The sequence below is a fragment of the Prionailurus bengalensis genome, chromosome D4 (assembly GCF_016509475.1).
Source record: "Prionailurus bengalensis isolate Pbe53 chromosome D4, Fcat_Pben_1.1_paternal_pri, whole genome shotgun sequence".
Taxonomy (NCBI): Eukaryota; Metazoa; Chordata; class Mammalia; order Carnivora; family Felidae; genus Prionailurus; species Prionailurus bengalensis.
The window spans coordinates 73521547-73540829 of record NC_057359.1 but is presented as its reverse complement, the minus strand read 5'-3'; the positions used below and the strand labels follow the sequence as shown (position 1 = coordinate 73540829).

Sequence of the window (19283 nt, the reverse complement as noted above, 5' to 3'; positions counted from 1 at the left end):
ATTTATTTCAGTTTTGTTTTTTTTTTTAACTTATTTTCAAAGACAGAGAGAGAGAGAGAGAGAGAGAGAGAGAGAGCGAGCGTGGGCGTGCATGAGTCCTGGAGAGGCATAGCCAGAGGGAGGGCCAGAATCTCAATCAGGCTCCACACCATCAGCACAGAGTCCGATGCAGGGTTTGAAGGCATGAACCGTGAGATCATGACCTGAGCTGAAATCAAGAGTTGGATGCTTAACCTATGGAGTCACGCAGGTACCCCTCCGATTTAGTTTTTAAGACCTACATTTCTATTAAAACTCAAAAATCTCGAAAGGCATTTGCCAATCTGTGGGGAAAAACCAGCAGTAATCTAAATACTTTCTTTGATGGAATACAGGTTTTCTATATAGTCTTACACTGTAAACCAAATGAGACTAGAGCTGGGTAGATATAGAATCACCAGTAACTCAAGAAGAGGGCTATTGCTAATAAAAGAGCTGCTTTGCTGCTTAACTAATCCAGCTCTCCAGAACTTCCCTCTGGATCTGTTCAGTCTTCTTACCCAACAGTTTTGTGTGTCTCCATAAGGATGGTTCCATTTGGTCCTGGGACAGGCATGGAATTGTAGCGGATGCTGACTTGTGACTTACGCAGTAGGCTCTCTCGGGCTATCTTGAGTCCTTCATAGAACATTGCTAGTAAAAACACTGCCACGAAAGCTCCCGCCATTTCTAAGTAGGGAAGGAAAAGATGGTGGTATGGTCAAACGTGCAAAATCACTAGGTGGTGTGCTGTCCAAGCTAGAGACACAACATAAAAAAGGGCTCCTTTCAGTGTCTGAACACATTACATTGTTACCTCTCTACTGCGCAGATAGAAGAGAATAGCAAAGACGGTGTGACGGTGTTAGTGAAAACCATTGCCTCCACTGAAGAACATACTCATTTTCTGATTATGATACAAAAAAATCATCTGAACAACAATAACCTTTAGGTCTGGCTGCTTGATGTCATAAATTTGCTGAACCACACAACATAGAGTATGCAAAAGGGGAATAAAACAACATTGTAAAGTGCTATTTCCTTGAGCAAAGAGAAAAAAAGAGACCTAAATCAAGAAACAGACTCTTCAGGTGGCTGGGTGGCTCAGTAAGTTAAGTGTCTAACTTTTGCTTTTGACTCAGGTCATGATATTGTAGTTCATGAGTTCAAGCCCCGAGTTGGTTGGACTCTGCACCGAGTGGAGCCTGCTTGGGATTCTCTCTCTCTCTCTCTCTCTCTCTCTCTCTCTGTCTCTCTCTGTCTCTCTCTGTCTCCTCTCTGTCTTTGTCTGCCCCTCCTCCACCTGCATGTGCTCTCTCTCTCTCCCCTGGCTCTCAAAATAAATCAAATAACTTAAAAAAAAAAAAAAACATTGTAAAACAAATATTTTTAATGTTTATTTATTTTTGAGATGGGGGAGCGGGGAGGGGACGTGGGGGAGGGCAACGAGAAGAGGACAGGGGATCTGAAGTGGGCTCAGCTCTGTGCTAACAATAGAGAGGCTGATGTGGGGCTGAGCCGAAGTCAGATACTTAACTAACTGAGCCACCCAGGCACCCGAAAACAGACTCAACTATAGAGAACAAGCTGATGGTTACTAGAGGGGAGGGGATTGAAGGGGGGATGGGTGAAAAAGGTGATGGGGATTATGGAATACACTTGTGATGAGCACAGGGTGTTGTATGGAACTGCTGAATCATTGTATTGTACATCTGAAACTAATATAAGACTGTACATTAAGTAACTAGAATTTTAAAAACTTAAAAACAAAGTGCTATTTCTCTCTTCTAAAGTTTATTTATTTTGAGAGAGAGAGAAAGAGAGAGAGAGAGAGAGAGAGAGAGAGCACAAATGGGGGAGGGACAGAGAGAGAGAATCCCAAGCAGGCTCTGCACTGACAGTGCAGAGCCCAACGCGGGGCTCAAAGTCACTAACTGTGAGATCATGACCTGAGCCAAAATCAAGAGATGGCACTTAACTGACTGAGACACCCAGGAACCCCAATAAAGTGCTATTTCTTGAATAAACATTTTAGTTCTAAGTCTTTCACATTGTTAATAATCATACGAATATACTCAAACTCCAGATTTAACACACGACTTGAACTAAATGCTTCCCCTTTTCTCCAAATTGATTTTGTGGCTCCAAAGATATACCTTCTGAAAGCAGTTCAACTGATGATTGAGCTTGAGCAATTTGAATTTAAGGCATACCCACTTAACATTACAGACACACAGAAATGGGTATTAGTTATCTGCAAAGTAGGAATGACCCTAAGATGAGCCATGCCAAGAATCAGGAACGATGTAGACCAGTTTGCTATGCTAGAAAGAGCACAGGAGTAGGGAGGTCTAGAAAGTCTAGATCCCTGTCCTATCTCTGACATACTAATGCTATGTGATTTAGGGCCAATCATTTCAGCATTTGACCCTTAATGTATCTATCCATATAAAATTGAAGGACTATACTGGATCAATAGTTTTCTACCTAGGGTTATTTTGTGGTTTATGCAAAATGCTTATGTCATTTTTCTAAATGTTTATTTTTGAGGGGGCAGGGAGAGAGAGAGAGAGAGAGAGAGAGAGACGCAGACAGAGAATCTGAAGCAGGCTCCATACTATCAGCGCAAAGCCCAATGTGGGGCTTGAACCCACAAACTGTGAGATCATGACCTGAGCTGAAGTCAGATGCTCAACCGACTGAGCCACCCAGGCACCCCCTTATGTCATTTTACCCTGACTATAGACTTTCGTCCAGGATCAATAACTTATCAAATAAGGAAGCACTCTAGAAAAGGATGAAAGGAAATGGATTGCAAAAAGATTCCTATCTGGTATCTAAATAATTATTTTTCAGAAACTCTTAAACATGTTATTTAAGGAAGGTTTACTGTAGGACCAAAATAAGCATTGTGTATCCTTACCTTCTAGGCAGTTAATAGGAAGATGATCATGTATCATAACCATAACCATTCAGTAATTATGGCAGAAAAAGCTGCTGGGTTTCTAGATTCTTTGTCACTGCCTCTCCTGTGTCATTCTCGAATACCACCTGATGATGAAGGTTTACTCACCTCCAGCTGTATTGATCACCAAACCAGAAAATAACAGTTCCACATTCTTAAAGCCAAAGTAGAAGGTCATAGACTGCCAGAAAACCAAAACAAGTCAATTAGAGATTTCAGGTAAAGAAGCTTAGAGCATTTGAAAGTATCAGTTCTGGATTGTAAGAGACTTTCACTGAAGTGGGAGGCTCTCTACTTCATTTTAGCACAATCACCATAGACACGCTCTACAAGTATTCTTCCTTGTCCCCACCACCACCTTCTCTCTCTCTTTCTAATTTTAATTCCAGTGTAGTCAACAGACGGTGTTATATTAGTTTCAGGTACACAATATAGTGACTCAACAATTCTACACATTACTCAGCGCTCATCGTGATAAATGCACTGTCCTTTTCTCTTTTCCACACAAAGCAGAACTTAATTCAGAAAAGGGTCAATTTTGAATGGAAGGAATACACAAGAGCCCCAGAAATCCTGGTGCTGGTGTGGCTCTGAAATTAACCTGCCACGTGATCTTGGGCAAATCACTGGTCTTGTCTGAGTCCGTCTCAGCTTTTCCTCATCAGTAAACTGATCTTTAAAGATGATAACTTGCCAGTCTATTACCCAAGTGGGCGTAAAAGGGCCGCCTCTCCTGAGGTACTCACCATCATCATACCGTCCATTCCCCCGCCATGAGAGTGGTGGGCCGAAGTAGTTGGGTGGTGGTGGTGGTGAGGAGGTGCCGTTGTACTGTTGTCAGCCATATGGCTTGTGCCCGTATGGTGGGAATGGTCCACGATTGCAGGAAAAGTTGAGACTCGGCAGAAGATTCTTTAAAGAAAAAGAATTATATATACTGACTTCATGATATAAAATCTTGATTATCTTTTAAATTTTGTTATTTTTATACACCTCATTTTTTAAATGTTTGTTTATTTTGAAAGAAAGAGAGAGAGAGAGAGAGAGAGAGAGAGAGAACGAGTGGGGGAGGGGCAGAGACAGAGGGAGACACAGGATTTGAAGCAGGCTCCAGGCTCTGAGCTGTCAGCACAGAGGCAGATGTGGGGCTTGAACCCTCAAACTGTAAGATCATGACCTGAGCCGAAGTTGGACGCTTAACGGACTGAGCCGCCCAGGTGCCCCTAAAATCTTGATTCTTGATAACTATTTGTTTATGTGGGATTTCATCCAATAGAGATTACCTTTGAGGACTGGTGCACGAGGGATTTGCGCCTAGGGTTTCAGAAACTTAACCCTTACTCTGCAGAATTGTTCTTTTGATAGGTATGTTCAAAGTACATCTAAATTTAAACATAAAAAGAAAAGTAGTTTCTTTGGGTTGCAAGAAACAATTTGTATAATGGACAGATTGATGTCATTAATGAAATTTAACTTCTCTAAGGCTTTCTAACCATAAATGTCAGTAGATTAAAAAAAAAAAAAGTATTTCAAATAATTCACCTAATTGGATGGCCTGTGTTTTATCAAGATATTAAGAATGCATTTTCACGTATAGGACAACCAGCCTTCAGCTAATTTAAACTTGAAGAAAAGGTCTATTGCTGCCCTAGGCAAGCAATGTGCTCAGAAGATACAATTTCAATCTTAGCTGAGCATTAGAGCTAAGAACACTGAAAACAGTGTATAAATTGAATATTCTATATTAAATTAAGTCCAGACGACTAGATATTCAGCCTTGTGTCTTTACTGTCACATTACTGGTTTACTGCAAAAGTCCACCTGGGACATAAACCAAGGAGCAAAAACTCCTGTAGCTGGGGTGGGGGTAGAGAGTGGGAAGCTGAGAGTGAGGTGTTGGTGGATTCTCTTTATGTGTCCCTCAACTCGAGTCTGTGGAGGAAGAACGTGCTTTAGAAATTCCTCAGCCTGAGTGTGCCTCTCATTCAATCAATCAATATTTATCAAGCTCCTACTATGTGCCAAACTCTGAGCTAAGTGCTAGTGATTCTGTGAATAAGACAAACGAGGTACCTCATGGAGAGAGAAATGACAAAGTAAACAGAACAATTTCATGGTGTGATTAGTGCTGTGAAGGAAATAGGGTAATATGGCAGCATTACTAGGAGGTGGGAAAAGGCATATCTTAGACGAGGAAATCTTTTTAGATTCAGGGAGTTATGTATGTCTAACTTAAAAGCACAAATATTCAGTCACCTATTTTCCCCTCTTCAAACTCCCGTCTCATGATTCTTATGACAGCAAGCTTAAGAAACAGGCTTGTATTTCCAGCAAAAGACGAGGCAAAGTATCAGTAAGGGGTAATCAAAGTTCAACTCTGAATTTAAGTAATTTTCATGCCAGACACTATATTATTTCATAATTATAGAGCTTGACAATCTGGTATTATTAATACCATGGACATAAAGGACATCTGTAACAGGCTCTTTGTCCATAAAATTTTTACAGCACAGAGTAAAAACAGAATGCACACAAAAATAATCAACACGACAGCACCCAGAAAATTTCAGTGATGGGAGAAATGTAAGTGGGCAGCAGTTTTCGGATAAAAAAATCACGGTAGAAGGGAGAGAGCATTGGTATCCGAGTGATGACAGATTATAGTTTTTGAGCCGAGCAAGTGCAGCGAAGCAAGCATGAGAAGACTTTTGCCAGCCAGAAAGACTGAGAACACATCCTCATAAAGAGACTCAAGTACAGGGGCGCCTGGGTGGCGCAGTCGGTTAAGCGTCCGACTTCAGCCAGTTCACGATCTTGCGGTCCGTGAGTTCGAGCCCCGCGTCGGGCTCTGGGCTGATGGCTCAGAGCCTGGAGCCTGTTTCCGATTCTGTGTCTCCCTCTCTCTCTGCCCCTCCCCCGTTCATGCTCTGTCTCTCTCTGTCCCAAAAATAAATAAACGTTGAAAAAAAAAAATTTAAAAAAAAAAAAAAAAAGACTCAAGTACAAGTCACGGTTTGTTCTCTTCCAAGAAGAGTTTGAAAAGTGATTATAACAAAAGAAAACCATAAAGGATAACTTCATTTCACATTATCAACCCGAATCCTAGCCACTGATTCAGTGATTATTTGCAGTGTCTTCTGGTGTAAAAGACTGAGGGAAATAAGATACAGAGATGAACCAGACAGACATACAGTCTTTCTCCAAGGAGCCTCAATGCTAAAAGCTAAACAGGGAAACCGAACAGTTTTAATTTTTCATTTTGGGCATAAGAAGACATGTAAAGAGCAGTTTAAAAACCAAGATCTTAGCACCACAAACTAAAGATTTGCACCCTTGAAATCCTTGATGAACGTTCACATATTCTTCCCATTAACATTTTAAGACCCACAGGTTCCTACTTGTTTAGGTACCTCATTATAGTTAGAGACACCTGCTCAATGAAGACCTATCATCAAATCTCTTCAGCATATCACTGGCCCGATAATTCATCTGTCCAAATCTAAAGAACACCTTTCAAAGTATGCACCTGTTTTAAATGTCATCTTTGTAGGATAAATTTCACTTTCAAACATACTAGGAAATAGAGCAGGAATAGAGTCTATTTTCTTTCATTGTGAGTGGACAATAGATTTCTTGTAATGGAATCCTATGCAAGGCTTGCCCCATAGTGTATGAATAGGAAGGTACAAATCTGGTGGATTAATGTATATACATACACTGCAGATGCAAACTCAAACCAATCCTGGGCTCAGTACAAGTCTGTTCCAGCAAAAATGCCATGGGAATATATATATAGCTTAGAAATTGATTATTAAAGCATAAAAAATAAAAGCAATTATATTCTTTTCTCTTCCTACTTGACTTTTCAGTGCTGTGTCCTATGTGTTTGGATAATTCATCTTCTATAGCAATCAAACACATCTAACCCCTTCTCTTCAGAAGAGAAATTCTACTTACAGGAGGTAAACTGGCAGTTGGTTAATGTAAGTCTGTTTCTTTCAATAGCTTTAATCTAAGAAGATCCAAGCTCAGCTTCTTCCAGAATAAAAAAGGGTACTGAATTGAGAATAAATCAAAGAACAGTGGCACAGCAATATCATTTGCTGTTTCAATTTGTAATCTGAAAAAAATGGTTTAATCATGAGTTGTGCTCTTTTGTCTTTGGTTTATTCAAGCTTCTCTCAACTCCACAGCCAACTTGAACTACTTGCTGCTGTCCAAGAACTTTTTTCTCTAATATAGCTCCACCTCACTGTCTCCAAGAACTAGGTTCAAGGTCTACAAAGTAGCTATAGTTCTTTTATGCAATTTTCTTGATTTGTAAAAACCTCTATCATTCACTTCTCTTCTTATCTTTATCCTTCTACTTCATCAAATTTACAAATTATTTACAAAGAATACCAACCAAAAAAAAAAAAATCTGAATATATCACTCAAGGATAAAACTGAAAAAAAAAATCTGAGTATTCCTAGCTTTCAATCCACAATAAAATCCATCTCCAATATTTATTTACCAAGCTGAGTGTATAGCTAGATGAAAAAATTAGGAATATAGTACTTCTGTTTATTTTGCAATTCAGGTCAACTAGTTTTCTCTAACAGAGTTCACGAGGGACCCGTGCTGGAGAAGCACCTTCACTTTATTTATTTATTTATTTATTTATTTATTTATTTTCAACGTTTATTTATTTTTGGGACAGAGAGAGACAGAGCATGAACGGGGGAGGGGCAGAGAGAGAGGGAGACACAGAATTGGAAACAGGGTCCAGGCTCTGAGCCATCAGCCCAGAGCCCGACGCGGGGCTCGAACTCACGGACCGCGAGATCGTGACCTGGCTGAAGTCGGACGCTTAACCGACTGCGCCACCCAGGCGCCCCAGCACCTTCACTTTAGATAACAGAGTGATGAGCTCAACTACACAGCTGGAAACATAGTCAAAGAATTTTGAAGGTGCTCTGGTTGTACAACCTGGGAGACTCACTCACTCTCTCTGGAGCTGGTTCCTGGCCAGTAGAACGTGGAGGGCTACTGGGAGGGTGACATGAGATAAAAGGTTTAAAGCATCTAGCAGAGTGCCTGACAAGTGGTAGTGTTATCATTCCATGGAATATGAGGAGATAAAAGACGTTAGGTCCGGAAAATCCAATGGATAAACTTTGTGGGAGAAGACACAACCAAAATATTATGCTTGCTTTTCTCCTACAAAGTATTCTAGCCAAGACCACATTCAAGGCCCTTTCTGCTTATCCTGTCTCCTAACCGAGAACACAAAGTGGCTCTCGACACTCATGTGTGTAGTTCAGAATTGCTCTGGTTTGAAATAGTTCCTTCTAGCATAGACAAGTCCCTGGATCTTTCAGGAAATACAAGAGAAAGGTTTAGGATCTGACTACAGAAATCAATCAATCAATCAATCAATCAACCAATCAATCAAGGAAGCAAGCAAGCAAGCATAAGCTTCTACAGAACTTAGTTCATACAGAGTATAAGAAGTTTATTTCTCAGAAGGCTTTACACTATTCACTTTCTATCTTATCTTCAGTTGTATACTTGAAGTCAGCTATATGCCAACTTGTTTGTATTGCCCTGAATACTATCAGATGTGGAAAATGAGATGGCACATTCTATGCTGAATGCCACATAGCTTTGTATTTTGTTCTGTCTTTCCCTTTCCCCCACTTAGTAAGTATTGTGCAGCATTTACACAAATAGGTTCTAGAACATCCCTGTATTCAAGGGTCTAATTATTTCTCAGTCTACTTCTGAGGATCATCAAAAAAGAAGTTTTCTCTATTCCTCTCAAAACAGGCACACTGTAAAGCACCGAGAGGGCCAGATTCTTTGCAAAGTCTAGCATCTTCAGCAAAATAAACATGAGTTTATGAACAGAAGTTGGGAAATTAGCAAGAAGGCTAAATTCTGATGCCCATTCTGAGTCTTAGCGTTGACTTTCCTTTTAATGGATTTATTCTAAACCTCAAATTATTTTTTATTTTCCTGGTACTGTACAATGATGGATAAGAAACAATAATCATAGGGACTATGGAGATCAGACCCCACAAAAAGACTACACAGAAGTAGTCAGACATCTGCCACATGGTCCCTTTTCTCCAGCTCAGACATAGTCTGGAACCTTAGACAATTGTTTGAGACTGCCTACAGTGTTTCCTGATAAAGAAAATAAGGAAGAGAGTTTTTGTTTTTAAAATGATAAAGGTCATGTTCCTCTTTAGATGTGTAAAACCATAAAACAAAGACAAATCTATCTAGTTGCTCTTCTGCTTTCTGCAGTCATTATGTTTATTGAGGACTTCTAAGCTTTCGGCAAGCACAGATAGGGAAAATTCAAGGTCACAGACACTATGCTACCATAAACAGGGATTCATGCTTATGGACTATGTTCTCATGATCAAGCAATCCTGCCTTTTGATGACCTGTACGGGGTCAGCAGATATTCTGAGAAATGGCTCTGGCGTTGTTTCAAGTGCCCCTATAGGTGAACTTCAAAATTCTCTTGATGACTGTAATTCCACACTATGTTGTCCTTTGGGGAGGGAGGCCTTTAAGGAGACGCAGAGGTAAAGGAGAGATATAATGCAATAACAAAATAGGGTCTAGGTGTACCTCCATCACATGGCATTCCAGCCCAATATACTAGAGTTTTGTTTTGTTTTTTAAGCTTATTTATTTTTGAGAGAGAGTGCACACGTATGCGCGCTTGTGAGTGGAGGATGGGCAGAGAGAATCCCAAGTAGGTTTGGGGCCCTTTCTTACAAACTGTGAAATCCTGACCTGAGCTAAAATAAGAGCCAGATGCTTAACCAACTGCACCACCCAGGCACCCCTACTAGGGTTGTTTTGAGAAAAAGTAGTAGCTCCCAGTAAATAGGAGGGGGAAATATAATGATGAACACATAGGGGAAGACCCTTCCCCTTGAAGGCTATATTGTTGTTCCATTCATCCCTCGGCCCTGGCCTCATTCTGATACCCCAAACTGACTGGCAGAAATATTGGTCATAATTGTATGACCACAATAACCACATAACCCACCTAACGCTTTGGATATTTTAGCTGCCTCTCCTTGGCCTGTGTCCTTCTTGAGGACACTGAATTTTACCAATTTTATTTATAAAAGGCTTGAGTAAATCGTAGGTTTACACAGGTTCTCAGCCAGTACTGGCAAAAACTTATGAAGTTCTGCCACATCAATGTGCTAAATACAGTTAAGTAAAATTATGCAGTAGAGGTAGAGAGAAAATAGGTGAGGTCAATAAGAAAAAAAAAAAAGTAAAAGTCCCTAAAATCACAGACACACACATAGAGCTATCCCCAGATCAACTCTGACAGGTGATGGGACATGATAGTGATGAGGGAAGGGAGCTTGGGGCAAGCTGAGGGCAAAATACAGGCTGGTACCCCATGCCCCTGCCACCCTGCCGGTGGAATATGTGTGATATTCCTCAGACACTCCCAGCTACCCAAGAACAAAGGAAAGGGGTTTAAGTGCTTGCCATGGTAATATGGGAAACTAAGGCAAATGAAAAATTAAATTCCCTTATTGCCTACAGCCATTGACAAGTCCTCGAACCAGCAGAGTGACCTTGACCTCCCTCTAGGATCTCAGTTGCCTCAAGGATAACACTTTGCTAGGGGCAAAAGAGAACCTTGGCTTAACATTGTCCCAACTTCACCGATCCTATAAATCCTATAAGTCGATCCTATAAGTCCTATAAGTCGACTTCCTTTATCTCAACTGCCCCAGGATATATGCTGGCAATCATACTCCAAGTTTACGCCAACACCCGCCCGCCCCCCCACCCTTAATATGCATCCGAAGGGTCTCATGACTGAGGTTTTATTAAATGGTAATAAATGGTGTTTACCTAGCAACAGCTAGCCCCTCAAGGTCCTGGAAACCTTGCTTCCAAAATTCCTTAGCGACTTCCTATATCCCTGATCCTCTCCCAACCTGAGGGTATACAATGAGTTACCTCTCACAACCCCAATGCAGCTCTTCCTGACCATGGGTCCTGTCCCCATGCTTTAATAAAATCACCTTTTTGCACCAAAGTTTTCAGGAATTATTTCTTGACCATAGGCTCTGGACCACCCAACCATCAACCCAAAACTTCATCAACAGGGCACTTGCTACGACTAAAGGTTTATCAATGGTCAGAACTCAGGAGTATAACTGCCAAAAACCCACCACTAACACTACTACTACCAATACAAAAACACTTAGATTTTTATCCTTTTAAAAATTCTTCAATGAAACAAAGGCTACTGTTGTCCCTTCTAACTTTTTGCCTTTGTTGATAATAAAAATAACTCCAAGCGATCATCTACAACAAATTCTCACTTTCTTTTCTTCATGGCAATGGCTAGGCTGATCTGATAGAACTGGCAAAGAATTCATGTAGTGATTGTTTGCTAATTTCAGTATTATTTTCTTTTTCTTCACCATCTAGCATAGTGAGCTCTACTACTTTGCACCATTCCCTGAAAGCGCTTTTCATGGAAAGAAACCAAACTAAGCAGTTTACATACCCAATAACAGCAGAGTCTATGTGGCTGAATTACTCATATATCAGACTGATGGGCTTCACCAAAGGTAATTGCCAGAGTCATAAAGGGGAAAACTCCTTCAAACAATTACATTTAAAACTTAAAGAGCCTTCATTTATGAGTAGCCAGTGATCTAGGCAAACAAGAAATGTGGCGTGGACTGACAAGTTTTTAGAAAAATAAAAGAGGAGCTAGGAATTAGTTAGAGTAGCTCTTTACTGAGAAGTTCCTATGTTAATAAAAAAGACTAAGAATATCTATGTTAATAGAAAGGACGATAACTCAGCTGTCCTGAAAATCTCATTCTAACTATCCACAGAAAACACAAGATAGCAGACTCTGATTCTATCTCATTCTAACCATCCACAGAAAAGACAGCAAGACTTGTAATCTGATTCTAATCAAAGCAAGACGAGCACTTTGTTTCCAGATACTGGTTCAAGGTCACCCTTTTCTATCATAAATTTCATCCTCCCACATCTCCGGTCCACCTTATTAAGCTGCTCAGGCTCAGCAAGGTAGATAAGAAACTGGCTGGGGCAGGACAGATCCTGGAGGAACTGATCACATGGAAACCTTTACTGGCAGAGAGGTCTATCATTTTCAACAGAAAGCACACTAAAGACAAACTTAATTTTTAAAATACTCATTGTCCCATTTCTAGATCACCTAAGCCTTGTGGGCAAACCTGAATGAACCAGGCTATTACCATGTAAGCAACAAAATATAAAGGCAAGAGAACAAGTTTAAATGTGAAAGGGATGCAGGTGATAAACACTATATTGGGCAAGCAATTTTATATTTTATAGCTTCATTTTCCGTAACTGTATAAACACTGAATTATATGATTAATCAAACTTCACCCAGAGCTAAAACTTAATTCTATATTTTTTCAGTTCAGTTTCCAGAAGAATAGAATGCTTTTCTATCCCTATCCTTATTATTGGGTTGTAAGTTCTATGAGGACCCTGTCTTGTTTATTCATGAATCTCCTGCATTTCCTAACATCCTGCACACCGTAGTAAGTGCTTGCTGAAATGTTTTTCTCTGTACTTCTTCCCTGGCAACTTAGACATAAGACAGACAAATCAATTTCTTAATCTGTTAATGACACACTGGGCAAACCTCAATTTCCTACCACTTTAGTGACTCTGAAATGCTACGTAATAATATTTGATGGATATGCTTAGAAATTATTCAGTAGTTCTACATTAATAAGTAGCAAAATGTAGTTGATATAGAAGTAACATAGACAAGTTGAACTTAAACATTGTTTCTTTTTTTTTAATGTTTATTTATTTTTGAGAGCGAGAGAGAGCACAGGCACAAGCAGGGGAAGGGCAAAGAGAGAGAGACAGAGAGACAGAGAGACAGAGACAGAGAAACAAAGGATCCAAAGCAGGCTCTGTGCTGTTAGCCCAGAGCCCTATGCAGGTCCTAACCTCAGGGACCTCGAGATCATGACCTGAGCCAAAGTCCAATGCTTAACCAACCAAGCCACTCAGGTGCTCCTGAACTTTTTTTTTTTTTTTTTTACTGTTTATTTATTTTTGAGAGAGAGAGAGAGAGCATGCGCACACATGTGCACATGCGTGGGGGAAGGGCAGAGAGCGGGACATAGGGCTGGAATCCATGAACTGTGAGATTATGAGCCGAGCTGAAACCAAGAGTTGGAAGCTAACCAACCGAGCCACCCGGAAAAGTTGAACTTTTTAAGAGTTGGAAGGGGATTATGAATTCATCTAGTCCTACTTATTCATTTCATGGAAGCCTAGAGTATGAAACCACAAAGCACCTGGGAGAATCTAATACTTACATGTTCTGGCCTAATTTGCCTTCACGGATACTTTTATAAAATGTTTGGTGACAAATGTAAGGAGACTGTACACAAAACTCACACCTGTTTTTAAAATGGAAGGAAGAGGACATACTGCTGTTGACCTTCCAGTGGTGTGAAATGCCAAATCCAGATCCTTTATATGAATCAAAATCTCTAGGGCACTAATCCTGGGTAAATGCCACTTTCTTGAAATGGACAGTAGAGAAAACAGACCAAACCGTAAGATAAGATCAACTTGAAAATACTTTTACTCTGCGCATCTACCCAATGAATAATGGTGTGGAACCTGAACAAATGGTATGTGGTATGAAGTAATGGTGTCCCTCACCATCTCCCTTCTCAGAACCAGAAGTGCTGAGAGCTTAAGCAATGCTATTTTAGAAAGCTCTGCAAGCGCCTTTGCTAGAACTTATTATCTATCTTCACTCCCTGCCCAGGACTTAAGTCTTTATTAAATCTGCCTTATTATTTACCCAATGTCACAATTTTGTATCCATTAAATGTCACAGTTTTGATCACCCTTCCTAATCCCAAGTACATTACAAGGTTTACCCAGACTGCTTCCGGTTTTGCCACCAGCGATTCTATTACAAACATGGGTTTTCCTAACGGTACCCCTACCCCATTCATCTTAATGTGATACACCAATGACAAATTCATCTACCTAAGGCATGGCTCTACTTATTTGTTAAAAAAAATTCCACTGCCTACGAACCTCTCTCCCTTGTCTATTAACCTCCTTGTTCTGAAATCACAGATCTCTAAAATGAAGGCCTCAACCTACCTTTCTGCCTACACATACTTGGAGTTCCAGTCGAACAAGTCTAATAGCCCAAAGCTTTAATTGGACAAACCCCACACTTTTCTGTCTGATATCTTTGCTCACATTGTTTCTTCAGTCTGGAACGCCCATCCTTACAATCTCTAATGCAACAAACCCTCCTCGTCTTTCAAGGTCTCCGGCTAAGTCCTCTGAACATTCAGAGCACATTGTGCCTTTCCTAAGAACTCCAGCTTGGACTAGGTCTCACAAAATACCCTGAAATGTTGTTTTGATCTTTTCAATCTGTGCCTATTTCTGTCGTCGTGTTGATAGAACAGTATTGAGAAAAGGTAGGAGACACAGTTGAATGGAGTACTTCTCCAAAATTCCTTCTCAGCTTAATCAACTGCAGACATTTAATGAGCTCCTCTTGAATGCTTCTCCTTCTTGGCCCACCCAAGGAGAGAAGCCTAGCTTGGACAATTAGGCCTAGAAAAAGATGCATGGGCCACTTCTTCAACTATATACAGACCACCTGAAATTGAAACTTGAATGCCCTCTTAATCTGTGGGTCATAGAAATCTCACGAAGAATTGGAAGGACCAATCACATGGAGGTCATTGCATGGAGCTCTGCAGTAACATACAAATTCTGTAATAACTGTTTGAACATGTCTAGGAATTTCTCAGGCTAACATGTTGCTCCCTTCTAGAAATATAATAAAGAAAAGCCTCTCTTTCCAGACAAACCAAGTACAGAAGATGTTCCACAGGAATCTGAATCTTGCTATTTGAGGGTGATGTTAACAACCAGTACTCAAAACTAAACCAGTATTTGTACTCCAGGTACTATTTGCATGTATTTCTGGAGCTATAATTGCATTTTAGGCTTCACTCCCCTGAACTACCTACCTACTGTCTGCAAAGAGAAACCTAAGTATCTTCACATCTAACTTTTGATAGTGGGTATGCTTACTTTATGCTCACTCTCTGGCATTTAGGTTTTTCTATCTGCTACTGACTTACTTTCCAGCCTATTTCAAACTAATCCTTCTTGCCAATATTCCACTGAAACTGATCTACTTACTTTTCCTGAATAAACTGAGCACTTTGACATTTGTATGCCTTTTTGGCTTGTGTCATTCCCCTAATTCCTCTCTCTCCCCCCATTTCCTGAATATGTACAAACCATTATTAATTCAACATTTATCCAGTTAAATATACCAGAATTAGGGTGAAGTTAAAACATGGCCCTTGCTCTTCTGAGTTTACAATCTAGCTCATTTTTTTTTTTTAACGTTTATTTATTTTTTGAGACAGAGAGAGACAGAGCATGAACGGGGGAGGGTCAGAGAGAGAGGGAGACACAGAATCTGAAACAGGCTCCAGGCTCTGAGCTGTCAGCACAGAGCCCGACGCGGGGCTCTAACTCACGGACCGCAAGATCATGACCTGAGCCGAAGTCGGACACCCAACCGACTGAGCCACTCAGGCACCCCCAATCTAGCTCATTCTTAAAGGATTATTTAATATGCCATCTCTTCCATTAGGTTTCCCTTGGAATCTTGACAGAAGAAATCTCTTTTCTGAATTTCCCTGGCAGTCTTCTCTTATGGAAAATTTGACTTACAGTTCTCAAAATACATGGTAAAAAACACCATTTTTATACAGCAAGTTCCTTAAGGACAAGTAAACTTTCTAATTTCTACCTCCTTACTGCATCTGGAAGAACATTCAACAAACGTTCATTCATTCCAAAAGTACCATCCATGTAAGTTTCAAGATCTACCCCCAGTGAGCCAGATGCAAAAAGACAAGATTCTTGCCTTCATGGGGCTTACTCTAGGAAGAGAAAGTCCTCATTAAGTATGTAAACAAATAATTATGTGTAAGTGTATATAATTACAAATCGTGATATATGAAATGAAGGAAATAAATATGGTACTGCAGCAGAGAACAGAAAGAACCAATTTAGATGGCAGGCGAGAGGCATGTGGAGAGAGAGACAAGCCCTCTCTAAGGAGATAACCTTCAAACAGACTGATAAATAACTGGAGTTGGGTAGAAAGGTAAGGGAACAGCATCCCGGAGGCAAGAAAAGAATCAAGGGCATTCAAGGTCAGTATGAATAGAACACAGTGAGTCATTTTAAGGGGACTATATTTTATTTGAAGGGCAACTGGCAGCTATGAGGGTAATGAGCAGGGAAGGGATATGATTAGATTTATATTTTAATAGAGTACTTTTGCTGCTGTGTAGAGTAACTGGCCTTTATTTGCTCTTCCCTAACATTTTCTGCTCAAGTTCTTCTGTGAGGTATTCACAGGAAAAAAAAAAAAATCCTTATGGAATCATGGGCTATAATCCTCTGATTTGCCAGAAACCAGAAAGACATCTGTTAAAGCTTTAGAAGGATCAGAAGAACCTTCTAATGTCTGGGTTATAAAATGGTTTGAGGGTCAAAACTGAAGAATATTCTACAAGGACTATCCCGGGTTGTAAGAGCTTTTCAAGTCCCATGCCACCCTTTGTCAGTGAGAGTTAAGCTTACAGAATATTGTTAAGAGCATGAGTTTGGAGCCAGATGGCATTCAAATCCTGGCTCGGTTAATTTCCAGCTGAGTGTCATGGTGACATTTCCTATAAAACTTCCCTGGGTCTTTAGGTTATTAGTGGGTACTGTGTACAGAGTACGCTAAAGAGACTGTGTCCAGATTTCAATAGTATTTGGATAAATGATTCAAATTTGGTAATGTGCTCAATAGAAAAATATGATAAAAGTAGACTAAGCTCTCTGCAGGACATGAACGGCAGACTGAGGTCCATGGCAAGTACTTAATAGATTTTTAGTGGATTATACAATCTATACTATACATGGAAACCTTCAACAGTGATAGAAACAACTCCATTTTTCACTTATACCTTTTCAAAACATTAGCAACAAATCCAGAATTTATGTGATTCCAGTTTTTAATTGCTCCAATGTTTTGAGGACAGTGGAACACACATTAGACTGAGTCTAAGATCTGGATTCTGGTCCATGCAACTCCATCGCTTTACGTTCTTTCGGATAAAACACCTATGTCCGAGTTTCTCAATTTTGGCATTACTGACATTTGAAGCTGAATAATTTCATTGTTGAATGAGCTGTCCTGTCCACTGTAGTATGTTTAACAGCACCCCTAGCCTTTACTCACCAAATGCCAGTGGCACTGTCCCAGTTGTGACAACTAAAAATGTCTCCAGACATTGCCAAAAGTCCCCTGAGGGGCGAAATCACCCTACCTTTCTGAGAACTACTTTGATCTTGGAGTTTCAGCGTCTCATCCAAAACTCGGGGAAACATAGAAATAACATCTGTTCTCCTTTAGGGTTGTTACGTCATTCAAATGAAATAATGAATGGGAAGAAATACTGAGGGGGAAAAAGACCATATAACATATGTAAAAGCATTATTATTCAGTGAGTTATTATTACTGTTATTATTATTTTGAAGTTTTTACTTCTATTCCACTCAGTTACCATACTGTGTAATACCAGCGTCAGGTGCACAGTGACTCGACACCCACACACAACACCTGGTGCTCATCACAACAAGTGCACTCCTTAATTCCCATCACCTGTTTCACCCACCCTGTCCACCTCCCTTCTGGCATCAGTGAGTTATTATCATGCTGAGTGATCAATAATGAGGCTGAAGAAAACTATTCACATCTTGCTTACAGGATGCATCGTAAGGCTTAGGTTAAGGCTATTATGCTGTCTAATACACCTTCTAGGCATTCAATAAATATTTGTTGATTGACTCTAAGTCTGGGTCCAATAATCACTTCATTTACTTTTGTGGCGTGTTCTTAGGTCATTCTGCTGAGCTACAACAGTGTAGTGTGCTTCCAAACTTAACGGCACTTGAAAGATGGGCCTGGGTTAAACGAGAGTGGCTACGCATTTTGCAGATGGAAAATTGAGGTACTCAAGGTTAACAGACTGGCTGAGGTCATCACGTGGCAGTCAGTCTGGTGGCAGTCTGCAATTAGAATCCAGATTCTGACCTCTAGCGCTCTATCATTTGTGCCATGGCACTTTCATCCACCCACCTTGTGTCTCCGTCTCTTAACACAAAGTCAGCTATTTTGCTTTCCAGCTGCAATCCTGGAAAATTGCGATAAGGAAACAGAGTTGCAACTTTTTTTAATTAAAAAAAAAAGTTTATTTCTTTATATTGAGAGAGAGTGAGCAGGAGAGGAGCAGAGAGAGAGGAAGAGAGAGGATCTTAAGCAGGCTCTGCACTCTCAGCACAGAGCCAGACCTGAGGAACCGTGAGATCATGACCTGAGCTGAAATCAAAAGTTAGAAGCTTAACCAACTGAGCCACCCAGGCACTCCTGGGGTTGCAGCTTTTAACGAGAGAGGTTTACAAAGAAAAGTGGACCTATTTTTCTTGGGAGGCACACGTGGTTATTCCCTGTCTTCGGGGTAAACCAGTGCCAAGTTATCCAAGCGCCTTGCCAAGTCTCTAAGTCCTTGCCCAGTAAGCTGCCCCGGAGGAACTAAGTCTACTGTTAGCTACCCCTAGAGCAGTTGCACTGCTTTCTATTGTGCTACGGCATACAATCTGGGCTAAAGTTGTAACCTACAGTAATCCTGACTGTTCTACCTCTACATGGCTCTAAGTAAGGTGAGAAAAGACTTCCACATAGCCCGAGCTCCAGGCCACATTTCAGCATTCTGTTAAGATTCACGCAATCCCAAAATGCCATCATTCTACTATAGGTTTTCAGTGTCAGAACCAGAACTCTTACAGAATAACTTGTAAGGGCACCTGGGTGGCTCAGTTGGCTAACTGTCTTGACTTCAGCTCAGGTCATGATCTCAGGGTTCAGGAGATCGAGCCCCACACTGAGCTGGGCTCTCTGCTGTCAGCGCAGAGCCTGCTTAGGATCCTGTCTCCCTCTCCTTCTGTCCCTCTCCCACTCTCTCTCTCTCAAAAATAAACAAAAACAAAAACTAAGGGGCACCTGCAGGGGCTCAGTGGGTTAAGCGACCTACTCTTGATTTCGGCTCAGATCATGATCTCATGATTTGAGCTCTGCATCCAGCTCTGTGTTGACAGTGCACAGCCTGCTTGGGT

At 40.6% G+C, this 19283-nt stretch overlaps 1 protein-coding gene across 1 annotated transcript in view; it reads right to left on the bottom strand.

Moving 5' to 3' along the window:
- The window catches only part of SLC31A1 (solute carrier family 31 member 1), a 42309-nt gene that overhangs the window by 3883 nt on the left and 19143 nt on the right, over window positions 1-19283 (bottom strand). The window contains exons 3-5 of the mRNA XM_043565289.1: window positions 3730-3895; window positions 3092-3164; window positions 540-708 (exon numbers count right to left, since the gene is read on the bottom strand). Of these exons, the coding sequence (XP_043421224.1) occupies window positions 540-708; window positions 3092-3164; window positions 3730-3895 (408 nt within the window). The remainder of the gene's footprint in view (window positions 1-539; window positions 709-3091; window positions 3165-3729; window positions 3896-19283) is intronic.